The sequence below is a fragment of the Pogona vitticeps genome, chromosome 3 (assembly GCF_051106095.1).
Source record: "Pogona vitticeps strain Pit_001003342236 chromosome 3, PviZW2.1, whole genome shotgun sequence".
Taxonomy (NCBI): domain Eukaryota; kingdom Metazoa; phylum Chordata; class Lepidosauria; order Squamata; family Agamidae; genus Pogona; species Pogona vitticeps.
In genome coordinates this window covers 251,241,817-251,265,890 of record NC_135785.1, presented here as the reverse complement: position 1 = coordinate 251,265,890, position 24,074 = coordinate 251,241,817, and the positions used below count along the sequence as shown (strand labels likewise).

The following is a 24,074-nucleotide window of genomic DNA, read 5'->3' as shown; positions in this document are numbered from 1 at the left end:
GCGATGATGCCCCGCCTCTTTTCCTGCGTCACGTTAAGCCCGACCAACCCGAAAGGGAAGACCCTCTCCGTTCTCCTTCATTGGCCAAACCCTGAAGCTTTCTCGCGGCTTGGCGGCTGGGAGGGAGGGCGTACATCCTCACCTCTACGTTCGCCGTCGAGTTGCGGCTGCCTAGAAGGGACCCACGTTTGTTGTTGTTGGTTTTTTAACCCCTTCTGTTCTGGCGAAAGCACCGAGTTTGCCATAAACCCAACTGCGTCACCAGTTTGGCTGGCGTTTAATTCACCACCTGTTTCCCTCCTCGGCGTTGAGGGAACTGGAGCCCCAGGCTCGGCTCCTCTGCCTCGCTATTGGTTCCTCCGCGCGTCAATCATGGATTCCGGCTATGTGACGCAAGAACACCCTAAAAGGCAATGATGAGTGCGGTAGATGGCGGGAGCGGATTGATGTGGGCGAAGGTGCGGTGCTGTTGGCTGGTCGCTATGTCACTCAACAGAGCTACCTTGTTGGCGCACCAGAGGCGGGAGGAAGGGAGGGCGAGAGGAAGAGCGGCGGGCCGGTGGGAGCGGCTGGCCTTAAAGGGACAGGCACCCGCTGCGGCCACCTTTGGGCGACATGGCGGTGGCAGGAGACCCTGAGCACTCGGTGAGCGGGGAGGGTCGGGAAGAGGCCGGGCCCTGGTTGATCCGTGTGCTGTGTCCGGGGAGTACGTGTGTATGTCGGTAGCGGGTTGGATGTGGGCGGCTCTTGAGCGGCCAGGGCAGAAAGGCGCTCTTCGCATGGTCAGAGGCAAGCTTTCCATGGAGCCAGCTTTGCTTAACCCGTGGAACTGACATAGTTCCGTGTCAATTCTGCTAGGCAGCTGCAGACTCGTGAAAGCAGGGGTCTCCCTGGATCTGGTTCGGTTTTAATTTATGAGACCAGGACCCCCACCTATGATCATCATCATCATCATCATCATCATCATCATCATCATCATCTCCTTCTTCTTCTTCTTCTTCTTCTTATTTATTATTATTATTATTATTATTATTATTATTATTATTATTATTATTATTATTAAAGGACGGATGGGAAGGGAAGGATTAAAAAAAGAGATTTGGGACAGACAGCATTAGCAAAGAGCTTTTTGCTAGGAAGATGCTTCCGACCGTGGGACCGTCTACCTGGGGAGATAGTGGACTCGACTTTTTAAGTTGGGTGGATGCCATCTATTAGGGTGCCCCTTTTTTGGCAGATTTCCTGCATCGGCTGGGGATGGACTTGATGACCTGTGGGATCCCCCTTCGTGCTCTACAATTCTGTGTTTTTCATGATTTAGATTAGAGGAATCTTTTGAAGGCAAAATGTATCCTGTGTTGTCGGACTGCTGCCACTTTCCCTCATTGACGTCAAAAATCAAAAGTACTGTAGTTGGGCAACCAGTTATTTCAGAGTTTAACTTGGGTGAGCTCTAATTAGGGATACATTGATAGCTGTTTTTATATTTTTGCTTAAACTGCTGTATTTTTGGAATGTTATTGGGGGTCTGGGTGCTCTCCCCTCCCCCCCCCAAGATCATTGACAAATAAATTGCTTCAAGCCCCTTCACTCAAATCATGAAGATCGGTGGGTTAATTTCATCCAGTTGGTCTTTTTCAGCCTCATGTCTCTCACTGGACTGTTGTAAGAATAATTGGGAGAGGAAAAGAATGAATCTAAAAATGAAATTAACTTCTCTTTTAAAAAAAGAGATGGTGTATCTAAAGTCATGCAGATTTTCAGTAATACTGTTTTGCATAGTTCATTCAATTGCAGTGTATTAAGTTTTTAGTTATGGTACATGGAGAACTTGTGGCTCTCCAAGTTTTGTTAAACTCCAATTCACATCAGCAATAGCCCACAAAAAATAACAGGGAAGTACAGTACAGTGACAACTGCAATGCAAGAGTATCTGTAAGGTTTTGTACCTTTCCTATCTCTGCTTTAAGGCATTCAAGGCGCTTCTTGTGCTGTCTTAATGCTTGTCATTGTCTTACAATGACTGAGAGTGACTGACTGGAGGCCATTCAGTGAGTTCCCTGGTTTAGCAAAAACCCCTGTGGTCTTCCTTCATATCAAACATAACCCATTCCGCAACACAGTTGTTCTTCTCTGTGTCCCCACCTTCTCTTGTTCCCTTGGCATTATTTTGAGAATGTGCTTGAGTGCACTGGTGAAATAAATGGTTCTTAGTCTACTCCCTGTTTTATACTTAATGATGCATAGAAAACTATGTGAGCAAAATACTTAAATCGAGCATTTATCACTTGAATTAGGGTCAAGTTGTTGTGTGTGCAACAGGCCGCAAAAGATGTATGTGCCACTTTTTGCCATGTGACCTAAGCTATTCACTGATGGTGTGGGGGAGACAAGCTAAGATGAGCTTACCTTCAGTAAGGGCAACATGATGGCAACCTACGTTGCCTGTGCTGTCACCCCGAGGCGTGCTCATGTTACCAAGGTAGTGTAGTTGCAAGGCAAACATACCATAACACTTGATAACCTGTTTGTTCATATCCTATATTCCTCATTTTGGTCTGGAAGTAAAATAAAAACTGCAGCTTGGTTGCTTAGACTAGATCCTTACTTATCACCATTTCCAAAAAAATACATAAATCTCGGTTGCCACCGTATTCTGCTTCTCTTGTACTCTCTTTGATCTTTTTTCCTTTTAATTTTGACCACTTACCTATCATAGGGGCTCGGTTTGTAGGCTATGTGCAGATGATGTGTTTGGAAGTCAACGAGAGCAGCAGAGTGTACACTATTTCTAGTAGGTTGACCTGTAGGATTGCAGCATGAGGGACCTGGGAGTGACATATTGCAACTAGAATTTAGAAAAGTTCCTTTGAAAAAACAACAACTGGAAATCTCTAGGCTTCCAGGAACCATAGGTTTTTGTGTGTGTTTTTTAAAGAAAACAAAGGAATGATTTCCAAGTGAATGGGCCAAGTTTGCTTGCTTAGGTCATTTTGTTATCCTAATAAGGAACTCAGAGTGGTGTATATGATTTGTTTTGTATTATTATGCTTATTTCCTGCTTTTGCTCCAGAGAAAGTTCACTAGGTGTGGCTTCCCCTCCTGCTTGCTCATCACAAAGCCCCAAGGGGATCAGTTGAATTGAGAGGTGATCACGTGGTAAACTGAGCAGGGATTTAACTTCAGTTCTCCCCAGTCAGAGTCTGTTCTTGTATTAAAAACAAGAGCAATTAACAATGAATTAATACATTGCAAAACATATTGTTAGTTTACAAACAGAAGCTTAGCAGGAAGGCTGCTGCTTGCATGAAAGGCTTTCCTTGTAGGTTCAACATCTAAAACGGTTAACTTTAAATACTAAACTATGGTTTACTGAGTGGTTACTGAATGCTAAACAGTAGTTTTATTTGGGGATTAGGTTCATCAAGCCTGTGCTATGCACAGATACAGACAATTTGGGGGAGAGAGGTAGAGATGGTTCCCATATCCATTCACAAGTTGAGAGTGGGACTCCATGGCCTTACAGGTGTTTTCCAACACCATTATTCTATGGTTCTGTACACTTGTGTGTTTTTAAATTTATAACAATAATGTATAACAGTAGCATTAACGATAATATTGGTCAATAAGGATTGTTCATCATTATTTTTATCCTGTTCTTTCTTCAAGAATTGTGGTGTTGCACCCTCCCTTTATCATCTAATAACCCTATGAGACAGAGCAGACAGTTGAGATGACAATGGTTTAGCATAAAATCATTCTGCACTCTGTAGCTGAGACTGGGTCTGAACTTTTTCTGCATCCTTAAATGCTGTTCCTGGCTCTTTTTTGGTAAACATGGCTTGGACTGCCATGTAAGTCTCTTATGTTCTGACGTTACCATTAGATTATGTCTCGTGGTTTTCAGTTTTGTTCTTTGCCGTTTTGGAAGTGGTCACCTTAAAAGATGGGTTATAAACTCTCTAACAAATTCATTTACTAAAGTAAGTACTGTACACAGTAGCAGTCATACGATGCGCATGTCACCTCTTCCTCTGGCTTTGCCTGTATTTCACCCATTTTTTGGGGGAATAAGTTTATCAGTTTATCTAGAGTCTCCTTCAATTACCTCCTCCACTTGTTGAATTAATGAATTGCATTTTATCCCATTCATTCTTTTAAAGACCACCACATACATTAGCAGAACACATGCTTCTTTCACTCCTCCTGCACCAGGTGTATCCTCACAAAAACAGTGTGAGCTAAGTCCAAGTGGCAGATACGTGAGATTATACAGTCTTCATGCTTGAGATAGAATTTGAATCCGGCTTTCCTGAGATTAATTTGACATTCCAGTCAGATTGGCCTTATGATTTCTGTCCTGTTACTCCTGATGCCTGTTTAGTCAGTGCTTTCTCTCTTTAATAAGGGACGTGGTGGCGCTGCGGGCTAAACCACAGAAGCCTTTGTGTGCTGCAGGGTCAGAAGACCAGCAGTCGTAAGATAGAATCCACGCGACGGAGTGAGCTCCCGTCGCTTTGTCCCAGCTCCTTGCCAACCTAGCGGCTCGAAAGCATGTAAATGCGAGTAGATAAATAGGTACCACCTCGGTGGGAAGGTAAACAGTGTTCCGGGTCTAAGTCGCGCTGGCCACGTGACAATGGAAACTGTCTTCGGACAAACGCTGGCTCTACGGCTTGGAAACAGGGATGAGCACTGGCCCCTAGAGTCGGACACAACTGACTAAAATGTCAAGGCGAACCTTTACCTTTTACCTTCTTTCTTTATGTTAAGAATAGGGAGGCAACGGCTTTCCAGATATTTCTGGGTTCTTGTTCCCTTTAGCCCCAGTCAGCATGGCCAATGGTCAGGAGGTGTTAGGAGTTGTAGCCCAACAGCTTCTGGAGGGCCACAGCTTCTCCACATGGTTTCAAGTCTTCTGAAAGTTTGTTTTCTTACTTATTTAGAGTACAGTGGTGCCTCGCTTAACGAGTGCACCGTATAGCGATGTTTCCGTATAGCGATCCCTTTTTCGGGATCGCTATACGGAAACATACCCGATCTTCGCAATGGGGAAAACCCGCATTGCGAAGATCGGGTATTGCGGCGGCCATTTTGGAGCCGCCGAACAGCTGATCGGCGGTTCCAAAATGGCCGCCGGAAGCCCGGAAATGGCTGCCGGCAGCCGTTTTCGCGCCCTGCCCTCGCTTAGCGAAGGCGTGAAAATGGCTGCCGGCACCTGGAATCCTCGCTGAACGGGTAAGTAACGAAGGTATTGGAACGCATTAAACGAAGTTTAATGCGTTCCAATACCTTTCCCCTACCCGTTTAGCGATGATTCCGTATAGCGAGGGTTAATCCGGAACGGATTAACCTCGCTATACGGGGCACCACTGTATTAGAACCACCGAACTGGAAGGGACCCTGTGGATCATCAAGTCCATCCAGCCCCCATCAAGGAGGCACAAGTGGGGAATCAAACTCCCAACCTCTGGCTGTGCTGCCAGATACCTAAACCACAGCACTATTCAGCACTAGCTTCTTCAGTCTAGCTATTAGGGGCCTCTTAAGATTCACATCATTCCCTTGCCCATTACAGGGTAGAACAGGCAAACTCTGTGCCTCTTTTGGCTCTCTAAGTTATAACCATTTTTACTTTTTTTTCCAGGCAGTTCTTCGTACAAGCCACAGATCGTCGTCATTCACAGATAGGCTTTCGGCTGCCTCGTTTTCAGAGTATCCTCGGCACAGGCCTTTCATTAATGCTGATTTGAGCCGATCCCCCGCCAGACCTGTAAGGGCATATCCAGAGAGTAATAGCAAAGGTAAACTTTCAGCTCACAGAAATGGGATTGCTTTGAGGATCAATTCCAGTTCATTATTCAAATCGGAAAGCTTATAACTTGCAGTCAGCATAAAGAAATATAATCTTGGGGAGCCTTGGGTTGTACTTTAAAATAAAATGGCAAGAGTCATACAATATACTTATATTGGCGCAGTTCAATTCAAGTCAGTCTCCACACCGAGCTGCTGCAAATTGAGATGACTCACATTGACGGCATGCAACAGCAAATTCTGCAGTATGTAACAAATGGCAATTTGCCATTGAGATTTATGTTGATTGAGTTATACTGGCTTGCATCACTAACAGGATTCTGGCAGATGCCTGTGAGATCTTATCAAGAGATTTGAAGAGAACTGAAATGGGAGATTAAAAAAAATTGGTAATGTCATAGCAATTCTTCTTGACTTTCAAAAATCAAAATTGATGTAATGATTCTTTGTAACTGATTCTATTGTTTTCAATTGCAACATTCATTCAAAAAGTTGCAAGCTGCCTTAGGCACAGTTAACAAAAGAAGGATACAAGGGATTGGATGAATGAGTGAGGGAAGAAAAATCAATTGATGGTTTTTAAAAAGGAGGGTCTTCTTCCTCTTCCACTCCTGAAATATAGACTTTCCAGATGTTGTTGGACAGGAGTTCCCACTGGTCCGTGCTGGCATAGCTCTTGGTGATGGGGGATGCAGTACAGAGAATGCTAGACAAAAGCAAGAATAAAAAGCAAAATACAAGAACATGGTGCCACCTTAAAGACTAACTTTTATATTCCAATGTAAGCTTCCAACTAAGATAATGGACACTGGCCCCATCACCTCTTGGCAAATAGAAGGGGAACAAAGTCAAAGATATGGTTTTTCCAGTAGTGATGTATGGAAGTGAGAGCTGGACCATAAAGAAGGCTCACTGCTGAAGAATTGATGCTTTTGAATTGTGGTGCTGGAGGAGACTCTTGAGAGTCCCCTGGACTGCAAAGAGATCAAACCTATCTGTTCTGAAGAAAATCAACCCTGAGTGCTCACTGGAAGGACAGATCCTGAAGCTGAGGCTCCAATACTTTGGCCATCTCAGGAGAAGAGGTGACTCCCTAGAAAAGACCCTGATGTTGGGAAAGTGTGATGGCAAGAGGAGAAGGGGATGACAGAGGATGAGGTGGTTGGACAGTGTCACCGAAGCTACCAACATGAATTTGACCCGACTCTGGGAGACAGTGGAAGACAGGAGGGCCTGCCATGAGGTCACAAAGAGTTGGACACACCTTAATGATTAAACAACAACAAAGCTTCCATGGATTAATGCAGTTCTTCATATATTTGAGTGAAATGTAGTTACATGTGCATATGATCAAGCACAGGGAGGTTACATTGGCATTATTACACAAATAATTGTATAAATGTTGATTGCATGTCCTGGATAGTTTCACGCTTGCTGTGAAGTGTGAAGGCAGCAGAAAGTCCCTTCAAGGGTTAGTTCTTGCAGCAGTAGTTGATTGGTTTAGTGGTTTAATAAAGGTAACGCTTGCGTTGGCCACACTCTCCCTATCTCCATTTTACCCATTTGTCCAGACTCTTATCGAGATGTGGGGAAGAATAAATTTTGCCCAATGATTTCTTAGCAGCCTTCCCCAGCTTATGTTTGGGGATACTGAAATTTTAACTTCCTTGATTCAAACCTCTGGCTTGTGTTCATACACTGGAATCTAGAGGAGGTTCTCCTGTTTTGGATCAGCTCCAGACAACTGAATTAAATGAAAATTGTCAAGGTGTTCTCTTGGATATTGCAGAAAAGCAAGCTGGCCTACTAATTATTGATAGCGCAGGCTTCTTGCAGCTTCGCTGTGTGTTGGGGGGCAGGAAGAACTGAAACTAGGTTTCCCTTTTCCTCGTTGACAGAAGAGGCTCTGTTTCCTCATGGCTTTTCTGTGGGGAGTCTTTATGGCATTGATCCTGTATGGCGAGTACTTTAATCTAAAGCCTAGGAATTTTAAACTCCCAGAATACTCTTCTGCTGACTTTCCTGTAGCTACTGTGAAAAAAATGAATGGCAAAAGTTGTTCAGAGAAAGGGAGACTGCCCTGTTGCAGTTATTAGAAAGGTCTAACCTGTTATTGTCAGTTTGATGTTTGTTTCTTGTCCTGTTCTATGTGGCTTACCTCATTCCAGCATAGGTTGTGTTGTCAGCAACAGTTTGATGAAGAGAAATTCTGTCAAAATGTTTCAGAAATCAGCCTCGTTAATCTGTTTGCAGCAAGAACTGTTGTGTTACTTGCAGGAAAAAGATATCTCTGAGGCACCTTAAAGGCTAAGACATTTTATGTGGCCTAGCCTTCTGTGGCCTGCAGCCCAATATTAGATGCACCGAGTATAGTATAAGTGATCAGCTTATGATACATCAGTGTTCATGTACTGTATATTATTTTCACTGATATATATATTGAAAGAGAATGACGTGGTAAATGTACAAACATTAATCATTGGATTTACAGTGGTCATTAATGTATGGTAACACAGATGTCCTCGTACAGATAGGTGAGCACATTTGTTTCAGCAAAAGCTTGCATGAATCAAAAATTATTTCCTCAGAAACATGGTATACTTATTCAGTCTTCTCTATGCTTATACACATCTCCATGAGGGGTCATGACTAGGTGAGGGTTTAGACAACAGACAAAGTAAGTGCACCCTTGACAACAGGAATGGGGCTATTGAGATGTTAATTATCTGGAATTGCAAACCATAGTTAGAGTGATGAGCTGTATTTGGGGTGGGGGAGTAAATTATAATGTGTTAAGAGTTCTTTCTGGGGTGGAATTCAAAATATGTCAAGGAGAAAACCAGTTTTCTGCCCATAAGATATTACACAACACTGGGCTTTAAGAAGCCTTAATTTTTATTTAAACCCTTAGAGATGCTCTTGAAGGAGTTCAGTAACAAATTTCTGCTGTCTCGCTCTTCAGTTTCCCTTTATAGTTCCATTTTTTTTCTACAGCTACCACTTTGGTATCCACAGCAGCGTACTGGGAAGCTGAAGTCTTCTGAAACTGGCTTCTCTGAGTTGTCATCCTTGTTACCAGATTTATATCCATTCACTCTTTTGCACAGAGATTGTCCCATCTGTCGGACACAGAATGGCACTGATCATAAATCCCATTCGATGATGAACCAATAAATAAACCTGTAACTCAGATGGGTATCCAGTCTTTGCTCCAAGGACATCAGAATAACTGGGGTGGTGGTTCATGCTGTTTTATCTTTACTTCCACGCCTCTGCAGTAGGCTAAGGCAGAAGAAACAGAGGGGACTGCCTTATGCTGAGGGGAGACCATTGGTCCATCAAGCCCAGAGGTTGTTGACCCTGACTGATGATGTCTCTCCAGAGATTCAAGCAGGATTCCTCCTCCCACAAAAAAAATACCCTACATGGAGGGCTGAGGATTGAACCTGTGCTGTGCCACTGAGCTCTATATCTCTGTGATGGGCTCCCATCCAAGTTCTGACCAGAACAAATGCTGCTTAGCTTCCAAAACCAGGTGGCTTGCTTGTTCAGGGTGAATGCAACCCAGAAAATGTCGTTGCTGAGCAGTCTTAAAGTTCCATCTCTCTGATCAAAACCTAATAACTCTGCCTATGGCATCATGTCAGTTCAGCGACAGGCATGTTTAATTGTATTTGCTTTGTTTTTACATTAGCGATATTCTCGGCTCTGAAAAACTTACAAGAGAAGATACGACGGCTGGAGCTGGAAAGGATTCAAGCAGAGGAGAGTGTGAAAAACTTGACCAGGGAAACCTCAGACTATAAGAAAGTGCTAAATGAGCAGTTGCAGGAACAGGAGCATTCAAAACTAGAGGTATCCAGGAAGAATGAAGGTAAGCTGATATCTCTAGTTTGATCATCTCCAGTGTTTGTATGGATACTTAGGGTTGGGGAAGAAATTGATTTGGTCCCATTTTAATGTGAATTCACCTGAAGTTAATTCTCAAACTGATATGTGAACTAAAATGAAGTCATTCACTTTGACATATGCACCTGTCTGAATTTTGCAATGCAGCTGTTTAAAAAGTACTGAAGTTTAACAGGTACTGAAAATTATAAATGAGTGAAAATAACATACAGAAACACATTATATTGGGGGAAAATCTGTTTAGCAAAAGTGCCCTGACCCCTGTCTGAAGTGGGGAAATGGTGTGTCGGTTCATCCATCCCTTTCTGCTGAGTAGACCATATAAGCTCCCTGGATTTTTAGGGGATGGGAGACATTGAAAGAATTGGGACAGCAATGTTGGGAGGAAAGCTGGAGCCAGTTTGAACAAAAATGGGTTAGAGTGCATCCAGTGGTTTACTCCACGGCAGGGATAGTGTTGAAGAAGTTGTTCTTTTTTTGCTATCGTTGCATCAGCACGCAATAATCCAACAGAGCTCTTTTGGCTGGTTGATTACATTCTTGCTAGCCTGTTGTGAGCTGATACAGGTCCAGTGGGTACCACGTGAGCGTTACTTGTCCCAGTTATACAGGGTGTATTCTAAATTTGTGCATTATTCTTTGGTGATCCTGATAAAGGTAATTGTTATTAGTGAGAGAGAAGGGGTGGTTTGCGCTGTATCAACATTGTTGGGCACAGGGCAAATGTTAAGCTTCCCTTCTTTGTTGATTTGAATGAAAATCATTATTCCAGTGCTGCTAATATCCGTGCTGGAATGGCTGACCAACTGAGTAGTATAAAATAGTGGGAAAAGCCCCATGTGATGCTGCAGACCATGGATTGTTCTCCTAAAACTTACAGCAGGCAGAGCCCATCGGATGCACCCTGTCAATGCCTGTTGGAGGCAAAGATCAGTAGAGAAGTTCAAGCTTTCAAGGAAGTTCATATGTTGTTATGGATCTTCCCTCTGGGCAATCCCTGCCGATTTCCAGTGAACCTTGGGCTCTTCTACCTTGATTCCCGGAAAATAAGATCTAACCTGAAAATAAGCCCTAGTATGATTTTTCAGGATGCTTATAATATATAAGCCCTACCCCAAAAATAAGCCCCAGTTAAGTGAAACCCTGCCCTCCACCCTTGTGCAGCCACCAGAAGAAGATGACATGACGGTATTTGAATAAGTGTAGATGGTTGTACATGAAAAAAACAAAACATCCCCTGAAAATAAGCCCTATTGGGTTTTTTGGAGCAAAAATTAATATAAGACTCTGTCTTATTTTCAGGGAAACACGGTGGGAGAAAGGTGGTACAAATATTTAAAATAAATAATTAACCTTGGTTGTTGCTGGACCCCTTTCTGTCGGTCCGTGTGATGGAGAATGAGAACTTGGAAAAGTTACTCAAAAAAGACCTTTTTGAGAGCAATCCTGTATAGTGAGCCTCCTGGAATCAGAATGCAGGTATCAGTTCCAGAAGCAGCTGGGTCACCACGTTATCCGATTGTTCCCACTTGTGGAACTGACGGACGTATCCACAGGGACCTCCTAGTAAACTTTTAGGTGACAGCCAAGACAAGTGTTTGGCATGCTTCATCTGCTACTCTTCGTAGCTTGGGCTTCATTTATTGAAGCACATCTGTGGCTGGTTGGAATACCTCAACATTAGATATTGGATAGCGTCTAGTTGCTGCCCTGTAGGTATGACATGATTTCTGGGTTTTGGTGTATCCTTTGGATCCAGTTGATATTTTCTTGCCTTTTATTTTTAAGGGCCTGTCTTCTGCCCATAAATACTTGGTGACTAGCTCTCCCCTGATGTATTCAGCATTGAATCTGTGGCGTGCACCTTCATATGCCTGTGAAAAACATTTTTTTTGAGGGGATGATAATTTGTAGAAACTAAACCCTCTGGCACAGCTGGCACTTCCCTCTCATGTTAGCTGACCGTTTCTCTTTCTGCTGCTTTTAGCATTGGCAGCACAGCTGGCGGGTGCTGAGACAAGGTGCAATCTTCTGGAGAAGCAGCTGGATTACATGAAGCAAATGATAGAGCAGGCTGAACATGAGAAGTCCTCTGTCCTGGAGAAGCAGGTACGTCAGACTTTGAAGTTAACATGCCTGGTAAATGCTGGCAGGCAAGGTGCGAGAGGATTACAGCTAACTGGTTCGATTCTGTAGATCCTAAAAATCTTGCTCATTGCCTTGACTTACTTATATTAGTTAACTGTGGAGTTCGCAGCAAGAGCTGAAGCGGTGTTAAAAGGGAGCGAGACAAATTTGTGAGGATGAAAGTGTCAGTGGCCAGTAATCAGCAATGCTTGGGCAAGAGACTTATTTGGATTCGGCTAATAGCCATGCCAGCTTGGAGATATTGCTAGTTTTGTGGTCCAAACAAATAAATAAAAGGCAATTTTACAGAGTATTCTCAAAGGCTTTAACGGATGGGATCTGATGGCTGTTGTGGGTTTTTCGGGCTCTTTGGCCATGTTCTGAAGGTTGTTCTTCCTAATGTTTCGCCAGTCTCTGTGGCCGACATCTTCAGAGGACAGGAGTTGGAATTCTGTCTGTGCTCTGGTAACTCCTGTCCTCTAAAAATGCTGGCCACAGAGACTGGTGAAACGTTAAGAAGACCAACCTTCAGAATACGGCCAAAGAGCCCGAAAAACCCACAACCACCATCATAATTTCCCAAACTTTACTGACTGTGATGGCTGTATGTTAGCTTGGTTGTCAGAAGTAACACTGTGCTTTTTCATTTTCCCTCAACTTTCACATTTCTTTCAACAACTTCCTGCTTTTTAGTGAAATACTGACTTGGGGTTACTGACTTCTCCCCTTTTTACTGGCCTCGTTTCTTTGGCTTTATATGATAGAGAAAGCTGTTTCTACCCTCCTTTTCTGCGCCCCCTCGTGCCCTGAAGGACCTCCATTTTCCCTCTTCTCTTTCTAGGCCAGCTTAGAAAGAGAGAGAATCTTTGATCAGTCTCATGTGAAGTCTAAACTGGAAAGGCTAGACATGCTGGAGAAAGAATATGCAAGGCTTACGGCAATGCAGACGCTTGCAGAGGTGAGTCTTGTGCCTTGAGCTCTAAGGCCAAGCCCGGGCTGATGGCGGATGGCAAGCATGTTTGAAGGCACTCTGTAGCAATGGGTTTTTTCCATCTCATTACCTATGTTAATCAGTTCATTCATCAGGTTTGTATCCAACAGTAGTTACTACTATGGAGCCATTGTATATTGTATGACAGCTGCCTGAGCAATTTTCCTTGCATATTCATTTTGTACTCCCGTGCCCTCCGCTTCATCTGATTTACCACTGTCTATGTAGGGCTGCCCTTGAAAACAGGACAGAAGCTTCAGCAGGTTCAAAATGTGTCAGCCAGGCTGATCTCTGGGACTACTAAATTTGTTCGTGTATTCCCAGTCTTGGCCCTGCATTAGCTCTCTGTTAGTTTCTGTGGTCAATTCAAGATGCTGGTTATGAGTCATAAAGCCCTTAGTGGGTTAGAATCTTGATACTTGCCAGAACATCTCTCCCAGAAAACAGGTACCCGTTCCACCTTTGCCTCCCAGCTCATAGTTTCTGAAGATGGCATGCTGAGGGAGGCTAAGAAGGCGATAGTGATGAAGTGGGCTTTCTCCATGATGGACCCTATTCTGTGGAACAAGCTGCCATTTGCTGCCAGGCTCCTTCCCTCCCAATATATAGGAAATAACTTAAGACAGAATTTGACTTGCCTTCTTATATTAACAGTGTTCAAGTTGGTTGCATCACCATACTGATTATGTTGTTACATAGGAATGGAGTTTGGGGTGAAGATTGTAGGTTTTTTTGTTTTATGCTGCACACTGCCCAGAATTGTGTGTATTCGTGACACGGTAGTAAAACTGCAGTACTGTAGCCAAAACTCTGCTCACAACCCAGTTGCGCGGATGCTTTTACACTAGAATCAAGACAAAGTGGGAAACAGCGACTCAGAGAGACAGAGGGGGCCATTTTGCCTTCTGTAAGCCGCCCTCTCTGCCTTAAAAATGGCCTTAGAGGATTTGGAGATGTGCTAGTATTATAACTAGGACTTGGAAAAATGCTTTTAGACTCCAACTTTCTGCCTTCCCCCAGCCAGCATGGCTACAGATGGTGATGGTGGGTGGTCTTAGAAGGTATAATTGAAAAGAGTAATTTTTCCAGGCTTTAGTTAAAGAGTTTTTACTAGCCACATAGGGCAACCACAGGTAAGTAGATCCTCTTTTCCAAGGAGAGTAGGATCTGCAAAGGTGATGAAATCCTTGTTATAGGAAGCTTACCGGGTATTTCTCTGCTCTCAAGTCAACCTCCCTGAGTTCAGTGGCATCATGGGAGTTGTAGTCCAATGCACTTGGAAGGCACTGGGTGAGGGCAGAACTGCTGAATAGCTCAGTGGCTTATGGCTCTGGCTGCTGAGCCAGAGGTTGGGAGTTTGATTCTCTACTGTGTCTTCTTGAGAGGGGCTGGACTTGATGATCCTAAGGGTCCCTTCCAGCTCTGCAGTTCCAAGGTTCAAAGGAGGTTTCTCCGGTCTGCTCCATTGTGTTGGTGCTTAGCTGTTAATCGTATTACATCTGCGGGAGACGTCTGCTTTTTGTTTTCTGACTTAGAAAAAAATGAAAGAACTGGAGGAGAAGCTCCAAGAGGAAGAGCGGGCACGGAAGCTGGTGCAGGAAAAAGCTGCTGAGGTAAGGAGGGCTGGCGTGGTCTTCGAATACTCTGTAGAAGGAGCGGCTGCTGCCTGTTCAGAGGAATAATTATTGCGCATCGGACTCACGTCGCTTGCTTTGGGGTCCAGTTATCCGTAAATTTATTTCAGTCTTATAAACTGAAAAATATGGCATATCTTCAGCCAAGCATCCACCCACCCACCCACCCACCCACCTACCTACCTACCCACCTACCTACCTACCTACCTACCTACCTACCTACCTACCTACCTACCTACCTACCTACCTACCTACCTACCTACCTACCTACCTACCTACCTACCTACCTACCTACCTACCTACCTACCTACCTACCTACCTCTGCTAGCTGGGGTTTCTGGGAGTTGCAGTTCAAAAACACCTGAGTACCAAAGGTTAAGAACCACTGCCCTAGAGTCAGACACGACTGGACTAAATGTCAAGGGGAACCCTTACCTTTACCCCAAGAGTGACAGCTTGGGGATGGTTGGGGTAAAATGGTTGTCAAATGTCCCTCTGCTGCCTTTTTGGTCCAAACAAGATTTCGGAGGAGCAGCGAAGGGAATGGGGGACACCCAGGTTCCTGATCAGCTTCTGTTGCAAAGGGAAGGGTACAAAATGGAAGGGAGAACTAGATGTTTCCTTGGGCTGTAATTCTCAGAATTTCCCAGCTGAGGTAAAAATGTACCTTTTCCAAGTTACAGTAAAGAGTGCTTAATCTTCCTCTTTCCTGTAATTATATCCCTGTGTTTTCTTCCTGATTTCCTCCGTTTGGGACTTCAGAGGCATCTTTGGGGTAGAAACAGCAAGGAAGTGTTCAAATCCCCCGAGGAATTATTTGGGGATAATTTCAGTTTTTTGGCTGATCAAAAGTCAATATGCTAATAGTTATTTCTTTTCTGTTACATCCTTGAGTTTCAGCTTGTGGTGGTGTTGCACACTACCAGGTTGCTTCTGATTTATTGTGACCTTAATAGGGTTTTTTCTTTTTTCTCATATGTGAAATGGTCAAGGAGTAGTTTATCATTTTCAGCCTCCCTTCCCATGAGTTTCAGTGACTCAACAGAAATTTGAACCCTCATCTCCTATTATATTGATTTTAAGGAAAGAATAATAATTCCCAGGCTTGTCTCGACAGCTTCAGACTGGATTGGAAGCAAATCGAAGGTTGTTGCAGGCACAGAAGCAGGCAGTCCTGGCGTCTGGACCTTCAAAACCAAAGAAGGCAAAGAAGAAAGTAAAGCAGCTGGATAAGGTATGTGCACAAATAGAAGCTGCTGTCTTTAGTATTGAGAAGAAAACAAAATCCAAATTTCAGAGGCAGACAATCTCTGCATTAGGACCTGCTGTAGTTCTACAATAGGGTAGAAGCTCTGAGAAGTTCTGATCATGATAGCTGAAAGGTGCAAATTTGCACACTTCTAGAACATATAGTGCCATGGCAACAAAAACAGGCATAGATTATTATAAATAACTCTACTATAGAATTCCTGGGTAAAAATCTAAAAGCAGGACCACACTGAAGAAAAGCTTTTTGAAGGAGCCAAGGTTTTGGATTAAACAGCAAAAAGAACATGAATGTTGGCTTCTGAGCAGCCTCGATGACACCACAATTAAAAAGCACTGCTCCGAGGGATCGTTGGCTGAGCAGTAGCACTGCTGAATAAAATGGCACTTCACGTGGCATTGCTGAATGAAGGCATCATTGCTTAGTGGCTGTTCTCTTGAAGCAGGGCCTTTTTAATGGTAGCACCAAACAAGGTTCTCTGGTTGTTTCCTCCATGATCTGCTTTATAGCTCCAATACCAGAGACTCTAGTAGGAGAGCTTTGACTGATCTAGCAAGGTTCCCCCCCCCCGCCGCCCCTTAGATCTGGGAAGAATGGTTTTGAATACCAGCTTAGAATACATTGGTGTAGTCTGATCGATATGGAGTTTCTTGGAGTACAACTCCCTGAATTTCCCAGTCAGTATGTCCCCAAAAGTAACTTTTCTAAAGTTTGAGTAGACTGAGTTAATGGTCCCATCTTATAATAAGAATTCTGCAAAGTTAATTCAGGGTTATGGCAACAGTTCCCAGAGCTTTCTAGGTAGAAAATAGTCAGACGTGGTTTGCCATTCTCTTCTGGGTGTGCTTTGAGATTGTGCGGCTTGCCCAAGGCTACACAGGTTGGCTTCTGTGTGAATCAAATCCAAGTATTCCAGCTCTCTCAACTTTCAAGTCAACACTTACCTGTGTATCTAGTGTATAATGGGGGTGAGCTCTGCATTGTTTCTTCTAGTGAGAGTGTCCCTTTTTGCTTTCTTTTCTTAGAATGACTCTGGAACGAGCCACTTCCATCCTCAGCCTCATTACAGGCTGAGTTTGGGTGATGTGCCATTTGTTGCTGGAAAGGTAAGGAAAAAATTGCTTAACTTAGTGGTAACTCTGTGTTCAGAGGCAATGTCTCAGCCTTTCCTAATCCTAAATTCCCAAATGGTTTTGACTAGACATGGGGACGAATATAAGAATGAATCAGGATATTCAACGAATATCTCTGATTCGTTGTCCAGAGACCCCAAAGAATACGAAGCAACGAATATAACCCTTTTATATTTGTCCCGTCATCCCCGATCTGCTTATGCCCCTGCGGATTAGCTGTTCCTCAGGGGTATAAGCAGAGAGAGATTTTCCCTTCCAGTGGCTTCCTAAAGCCTACCGGAAGGGAAACCCACCCCTGGGGATGAGGGATGGCTTGCATCGGGCTTTCCCCCTCTTTCTGTGCCCGATGGCGGCATAGGAAGAGGGGGGAAGGGATCAAAGCGATCTCCTGGCTCCGCTGCCTCTTTCTATGGTCTAAAGCAGTAGTCCCCAACCTAGGGCCTCCAGATGTTCTTGGACTTCAACTCCCAGAAATCCTGGCCAGCAGAGGTGGTGGTGAAGACTTCTGGGAGTTGTAGTCCAAGAACATCTGGAGGCCCAAGGTTGAGGACCACTGGTCTAAAGAGTTGAATGTTTACATATTTTTGTCTGCTTTGACATATAGTAACATTTGCATTATTTCCATTTGCTAGTACAGTGGGGTCTCGACTTAAGAACTTAATCCGTATTGGAAGGCAGTTCTCAGGTCGAAAAGTTCTTAAGTCGAATCTGCATTTCCCATAGGAATGCATTGAAAACCATTTAATCCGTATCTGCTCTTTTGTCCATAGAAACTAATGGGAAGCTGCTATTCCACCTTCTGCCACTAGAGGGGGATATTTTTTCTTTTTTTCCTTTTAACCTAAGATGACTTAGCTTTAAAAAAAAGGGGGGGAAAGAGTTCGTAACTCGAATCTAAGTTCGTAAGTCGAGTCCATATATTCCTATGAGAGTGGTTCATAAGTCGAAACGTTCGTATGTCGAGCCGTTCGTAAGTTGAGACCCCACTGTAGTTACTTAATGTGCTTGCAGATCGATCTGTTGTGAAGTATCTTTCTGTCAGCTTGTAGTGCCTACAGCAATGGTTCCCAGCCTTTTCCCCAGATGTTCTTAAGACTAAAACTCCCAGAAGCCTTCATTACTAGCTGTGTTGAGCAGGATTTCTGGGAGTTGCAGTCTATGGGCACCTGGAGACCCGAGGCTAGGACGCAATGGCTAAAGCAATAGATTTCGAACCTTTGTATCACAACTTCATTTTCATTTTGGAATATTGCTCAATTCCCCCCCATCTTTCCTTTACCATCGTCCAGACCCATGTTTACAGGCAGAAAAACAAGATAAATGTAAATATCTTATTTATTATTTATTCAACTTTTATACCACGCCTCTGGCTACCAAGGCCAGATAATTTCTTTACTAAAAATAATATTAATTGTCCATGATACGCAGTTTGAAAATTTAAAAAAGTCTGTTTAAACTTGTAAACAGTTTTTTTTTTTGGTTATGAAAAAATTATATTCTCTCATCTCTCCATAGAACCTATTCATCTTTCCCAGTATGGGATCTAGTGGTCTGTCATTAGTTGCCGTATGTTCAGCAATTAAGCTTTTTTCATTGTGTGTGAGTGTGTATGTGTACAAATATACATATGTACATGCATATGTATCTATATGTATTCTATAATAATGGATTGAACAGCTATATTTATTTGTTCAATAAAACTCAGTGTTTGTTGTGGGTTTTTCGGGCTCTTTGTTCAGAACACGGCCAAAGAGCCCAAAAAACCCACAACAACCATTAGATCCCGGCTGTGAAAACCTTTGCGAATACATTGAAAAACTCAGTGTCTTTCTTCAGAAAATGGGTTCTCAGTGAGTGGATGCACTTAGCATTCAATACACCGGCAATAGTTTTGGTCTCCTTGGTCTCTTCTCTCTCTTAACTTTCAGTCTACCAGCCCCAGCCATTCAGTGGGAGCCAATGTGCAGCATGTGCTGCACCTCATGAAGCATCACTCAAGAGCCCTTTGTAATGACCGGGTGGTCAGCGAAATCCCCCTGAGTCAACAGGCAAGCAGAGGCCGGCGATCTTCCCTGTCGTCCATTTCGTCCTCTTCCCAGGGAGACCTTTCTGAAGTGCTGCTGACTTTGCAAGATGAACTTGGGCAGATGAGTTTGTGAGTTGAAAGTTTTGAAGACATTGGTTCCAGCCCACTTGGATGCTGGAACACGTGGATTACAGCGAACTCTTACTTTAATAGCAAATGCTGTACAATACATAGTATAGTCTCTGGCTCCCTCTGGATTTCCTTTTGCTTCCTCTTTGTGCAAGGCAGAATTTTTAATTCTGTTTAGAAGAAGGAAGATCTTTCAAAGGAAAGTAAATCTGTGATATTGCGTGCAGCATCAGTGATTGCATTTAAAACAGTCAATTAGGCTGGGTGCTGCTTCTGGGATGAGCATTTTCTTGCCCATTTGAAATAGCAAGAGAAGAGACCTCTGTAGGCATTGGGTTGGGATGGGGAAGGTACTTCTGTCCCCCACTGTGTGAAAAGGTGTAACCAAGAGATTCTTAACAAACTTAAGCATTTTTAACCCATTCCCCCCCCGGCTCCCTATCTTTCCATTGTGCTTAAGTGATCACCAGCATTTGGCAAAACTGATCCACGAAGCTCCGACCGTTGCCTTACGAGAAGACCTGGAGAGGGAACTGGAAGTTCTGGTGAAAAAGATGGAGGCCAAAGCTGAACAGATCTCAAAAATCAAAAAGCATCAGGCACGGGTGAGGTATTTTGGCAACTTCCATCTGGTGTCGGTGAAGTAATCAATTGTGAAGGTTTTTCTCTCCTTTAGATATGCTTTAGGTTGAGGTGGAAACACAGATGTTGTACATCTAGTAGTAAAAAAACCCAAATGCACACTTTAAAAGATGGGAGATACTTGGCTCAGTAATACTACAAGTGAGAAGAATCTTGGGTTTGTTGTGGATCAAAAGTTGAATGCGAGCCAACAGAGCAGGGTGGCTGCAAAAAAGCCAAATGCAGTTTTAGGAGGCATTAACAGAGGTGTAATCTCCAAATCCTGTGATATATTTGTCCCCCTGTGTTCAGAGCTGATTAGGCTTCATCTAGAGTACTCTGTCCAGTTCTGGACACTACACCAAGAAGGATGCTGAGGAACTGGAACAAATTCAGAGGAGGGCAACAAGGATGATAGGGGGCTGGAAACTATGTCCTGTGAGGAAAGACTGAAAGAACTGAGCATGTTTAGCCTTGAGAAAAGAAGTTTGAGGGGAGATGTTAAAAACATTTTTCAAATACTTGAAAGGTCATACAGAGGAAGGGCCGGATCTGTTCTCAATTATCCCAGAGTGCAGCACATGCAATATTGAGCTCAAGCTAGATTTAGGCTGAATATCATGAAAAAAAACCCTCTTAACTATTAGAGCTGTACAATTAAGAGGAAATTGGATAATCGTCCTTCGGAGCTGCTTTGATTTGGATTTCTGCTTTGAGCAGGGAGTTGGACTTGATGGCCTTTTAGGCCCCTCCCAGCTCAATTATTCTGTGATTCTTTGTCCAGAGTAATATGGGTAAGCATAAGTGGAAAGTTCCATAGCAACTGAGCTACTTGAAGCCTTTGAGAGAGACAATAAATTGGGAAGTGCTTCTTGACTTCTGCTGTGAACACAGAACTTCTGACCAAGTTGCAGAGCATAGAAAAGTTCAATTTTTGGATTTTGAATTCTCCAGCCAGTAGGATGTTGGCTATGGGTCCAAAATGCTAACTTTTCCAGTCTTTGCTGTCTGCTCTGATCAGGAGCAGCTCACCAAAGTCAGGAGCACTGTCCTTGCTCCCTGAGATTCTGTGCTTTAAAACTGGGACCAGGAACCAATCCTTTCCAGTTTTAGCACTGGTGAGTTGAATTCTTTATACAATTATGGATTGTGAAAAATCTGTAATGGTGCTCGCACATTCGGCTTCCAAGATGTTTCCTTAACAACAAGTGTGAACAACATTTTTGTTTCTCTTGAGGGTTCCATACATTTGGGGGGCAGTGTTTCGGACACCACACACAATCAGAGGACAGCTAGAATGTGTGGGAAGCCCTCTTCTCTCTTTCTCTTTTTGTATATTTCCTTTTCTCCACTCCCCAACAGGACACCTTTAACAGAGACAGATTAATTACAAGGAGTATAACATTGCTTGCAGAGGTTTTTGAAATGACCCCATCTTGAACTATGATTTAAAATTTAAAACACAACAACCCTCTGTATTGCACATTCTCACGATCATGATGGAGAGACTGTTGGGTGTCAGGATTGGCTATGGGAGAGAATGTTTTTATGACGTGAAGGTGGCCATTCTTAAATGGCGGCTCTCCTCATCCCTCTTTTAGCTGGAGAAACACAGGAGACACAGCAAAAGCAAGCGGTCGAGTTCTGAAGAGCCACGACGGATCAGTGGCGAAGAGAGAATGGTGCCCTTTCCTGTCAAGGTGAAAGACTTTGGCCTGAAGGAGAAGCCAGGTGAGCGCGGCAAGAAGAGCTTGCAGTTGCTGAGGGAAATGCAAAGCATCCAGAGCTCCCTTCAGAAAGATGACATCAGTTGGGAATATTGAAGCCTCTCGCTCTCTTTTTATAAATCGTTGGTAACATTTTTGTCATTCTAGCTGTAGCCCAGCTGGTTTCACTGCTGGGCAAAATATTACGCCGTAGGTGCACTTTCTAAACAACCCTCCCCATATTCCACCTGTAGGCCAGCCAGATCACATTTCAGTTCTGATGGCAAGTGGGGGATGAGTGGAAAGGAGAATAAGACCACCCTATCTTGTTAGTATTATTATTTTAATATGTTACTGCGCCCTTTGCATTTCTGCCAGTGGTGGGTTTCCTGTGAAGCTTAATCCTTGCCCTACAGCTTTGCCTTAAACAAGTTAATTGTTTACCTCAGGGACTCTAAAGACAATAATCCCCACCCACTCCCAAATTGGAGGTGACAAAGGTTTTGCTGCCTTGGACATACCGTCTGTGTGGATTTTTGCTCCCTCTCATAAGCATACACAATCTTTGAGGAAAGATGATAATGGGAGGAAAGGGACCCCATAAAGACTTATAAGTAATAATGGCTTCATTGTGACCCCTTCAGTAGGTATTTTGTTCAGGTTAGACAGTTCTTTCACTTTTCTTCTTCTTCTTTTCTACTGCCCTCTTTTTGTGTGTAGAGTGTGCTGTGCTACCGCCACTTCGTTGCTTCATCCCTTAGCATTTTATGGTAAAATATTCCCCATTTTGAAATACAAATTTTTTTTATAAAAGGGCAAACAAACACGCAATCACTTTGACATTAAATAACTTTTTAAAAAACAAACTTATTAACATTCAGGGTGGTTCAGATTTTGGTCTGTGGTAACTTTAATGAAGTTCCAGAATGGAACGGAATAGCCATGTAGATGTTCTCGTAGAACATGAGGTAAATGTAAATATATATTAAAAAATCAGATCATGCTGTTCTTACATTGGCAGCTTCTTTTTAACCTGAAAACTATTATTTGTGGTCTAGGAGATCTGGTGGCTGTTGTGGATATAAAATGATGTATAAACAGAAATATATTATTTATTACATTAATAATGGGAAAGATTTCTAATGATTGGAATGTAAGGCTGGCTCAGATTGCCTGTATTTTTCTGAGATTTGACTGGAATCCAATAAAGGCAGCTTGCTAAGTGAAGAAATTAAGTGGGAAACTATTGACAGGTGGGCTTTGCAAGTCTAATGCTAACCCAGAAAGGTTTTGAAAGTGGGTTGTGTCAAGGATTGGTGTTTCCATTTTTGTTAACATTCTATGCTCCCCTCATGATCTGTGCTATCTGTAGAGCGAGTTGTCTTTTACTAACTGGACAGTGGATAATCGTACAGTATATTTATCACCATGTGCTAAAGCAGAAGATGAAAAATCCGTGGTTCCTCCGGCCTGCTTACTTCATAATCCCGCATGAAAATGTCTTGAGTGGCCTACGAGGGGGCCAGGAAGAGGAGTATAATGTTAATGGGTAGAAATGCTGTAAGTGGAAAGCATGGGGCAACACAAAACATCTGGACAGAAGATGGTTCTTTAGAAAAGAAGATCTTTGTTCCCGCTGTAATCAGTCTACAAGAAGTCTTTCTGGTGGTAAATCTGTTGTTTGATACAACTGAAACAAGTATAATACCTTCCTCTTTCTTGTTAGAGTTACTGTTGATAGTTGGAGCCTTGGGTTTAAATTCGTCTTCAGCTATGAAAACATTAGTGCTTGGCGTTAAGTGTCTCTTAGGCTTGTCAACATAACCTTGAAATAACAGGACCGTAAGAGTTTTAAAAACCTTTCTTGATTTGCTCTAAGGCAGTGGTTCCCAACCTTGGGTCCCCAGAAGTTATTGGACTAAAACTCCCAGAAGCCTTCACCACTAGCTGTGCTGGCCAGGATTGCTGGGAGTTGTAGTCCAAGAACATTAGGAAGTTAGGCATTATTAAAGCTTTACCCTCTTTCGCACCATTCTTAGCTTGGTTTACAGAACTGACAAACAGAAGCCTACACTCTGCCTAAAAATAGGACTGGCATCTTCCATCTGCAGTGTGAAGAGCTATTCTGCATACTGATTTGAAGCCATCCAGTTTGTGCTGTGGTTTATTGTGTGTGCAGATAACTTGTTATGTGAAATACAGGATAAAATGTCGAATAATCACTTTTTTGATCACTTTCTAAATGCATGCGTCTCCTTCCAATACTTCCTCCCTACCATTTCCCAGTTTTCATGCAGGTAATGTGGGGCCTGGGGAGCTTCTGGTTCTCCAGATGTTGGGCTCCATTTCCCATCACTGCCAGGCTAGCATGGCTAATTGGGGTGGCAGCTTTGATTTAGCAACAACTGGAGAGACATTGGTTCCCCAGATCTGCATTCCATGGTAGTGTTCTCTTTATGCACAAATAAAGGTTGGATGGTTATGGTTTAACCATTCTAAAACAAATCTTTAAACAAATGTGCCTAATTAAATGCAGAGGACCATCTTGTTGATGGTTTTGGAGTGCAGCGCCTCAGCAGGCCTATAGTGTACCATGCAGCCGTCCATCATCTCACAGCTGTGTGTACTGGAGTTTGCTGTTTGAAGCAATAGGGCTTTCCACTTTGCGACCACTGGGTGAATTTCTCCTTAGGTCGGTCATGGGGGGGGGGAATCCA

At 43.3% G+C, this 24,074-nt stretch overlaps 1 protein-coding gene across 2 annotated transcripts; it reads left to right on the top strand.

Moving 5' to 3' along the window:
* Nucleotides 1-190: 190 nt before the first annotated feature.
* Nucleotides 191-22,588, top strand: CEP57 (centrosomal protein 57). Of its 2 annotated transcripts, none has more exons than XM_020809357.3 (11): nt 191-458; nt 5,648-5,804; nt 9,509-9,688; nt 11,711-11,832; nt 12,692-12,808; nt 14,377-14,454; nt 15,593-15,709; nt 16,768-16,848; nt 18,804-19,030; nt 19,491-19,635; nt 21,253-22,588. In XM_020809357.3, exons 1-11 carry the CDS (start codon nt 414-416, stop codon nt 21,472-21,474), a joined length of 1,491 nt encoding a protein of 496 aa, XP_020665016.3. In that variant the 5' UTR covers nt 191-413; the 3' UTR covers nt 21,475-22,588. The 2 variants fall into 2 exon arrangements, with proteins under 2 accessions (XP_020665016.3, XP_020665017.3); XM_020809358.3 differs by lacking the exon at nt 191-458 and adding an exon at nt 507-645.
* The last annotated feature ends 1,486 nt before the right edge of the window (nt 22,589-24,074 follow it).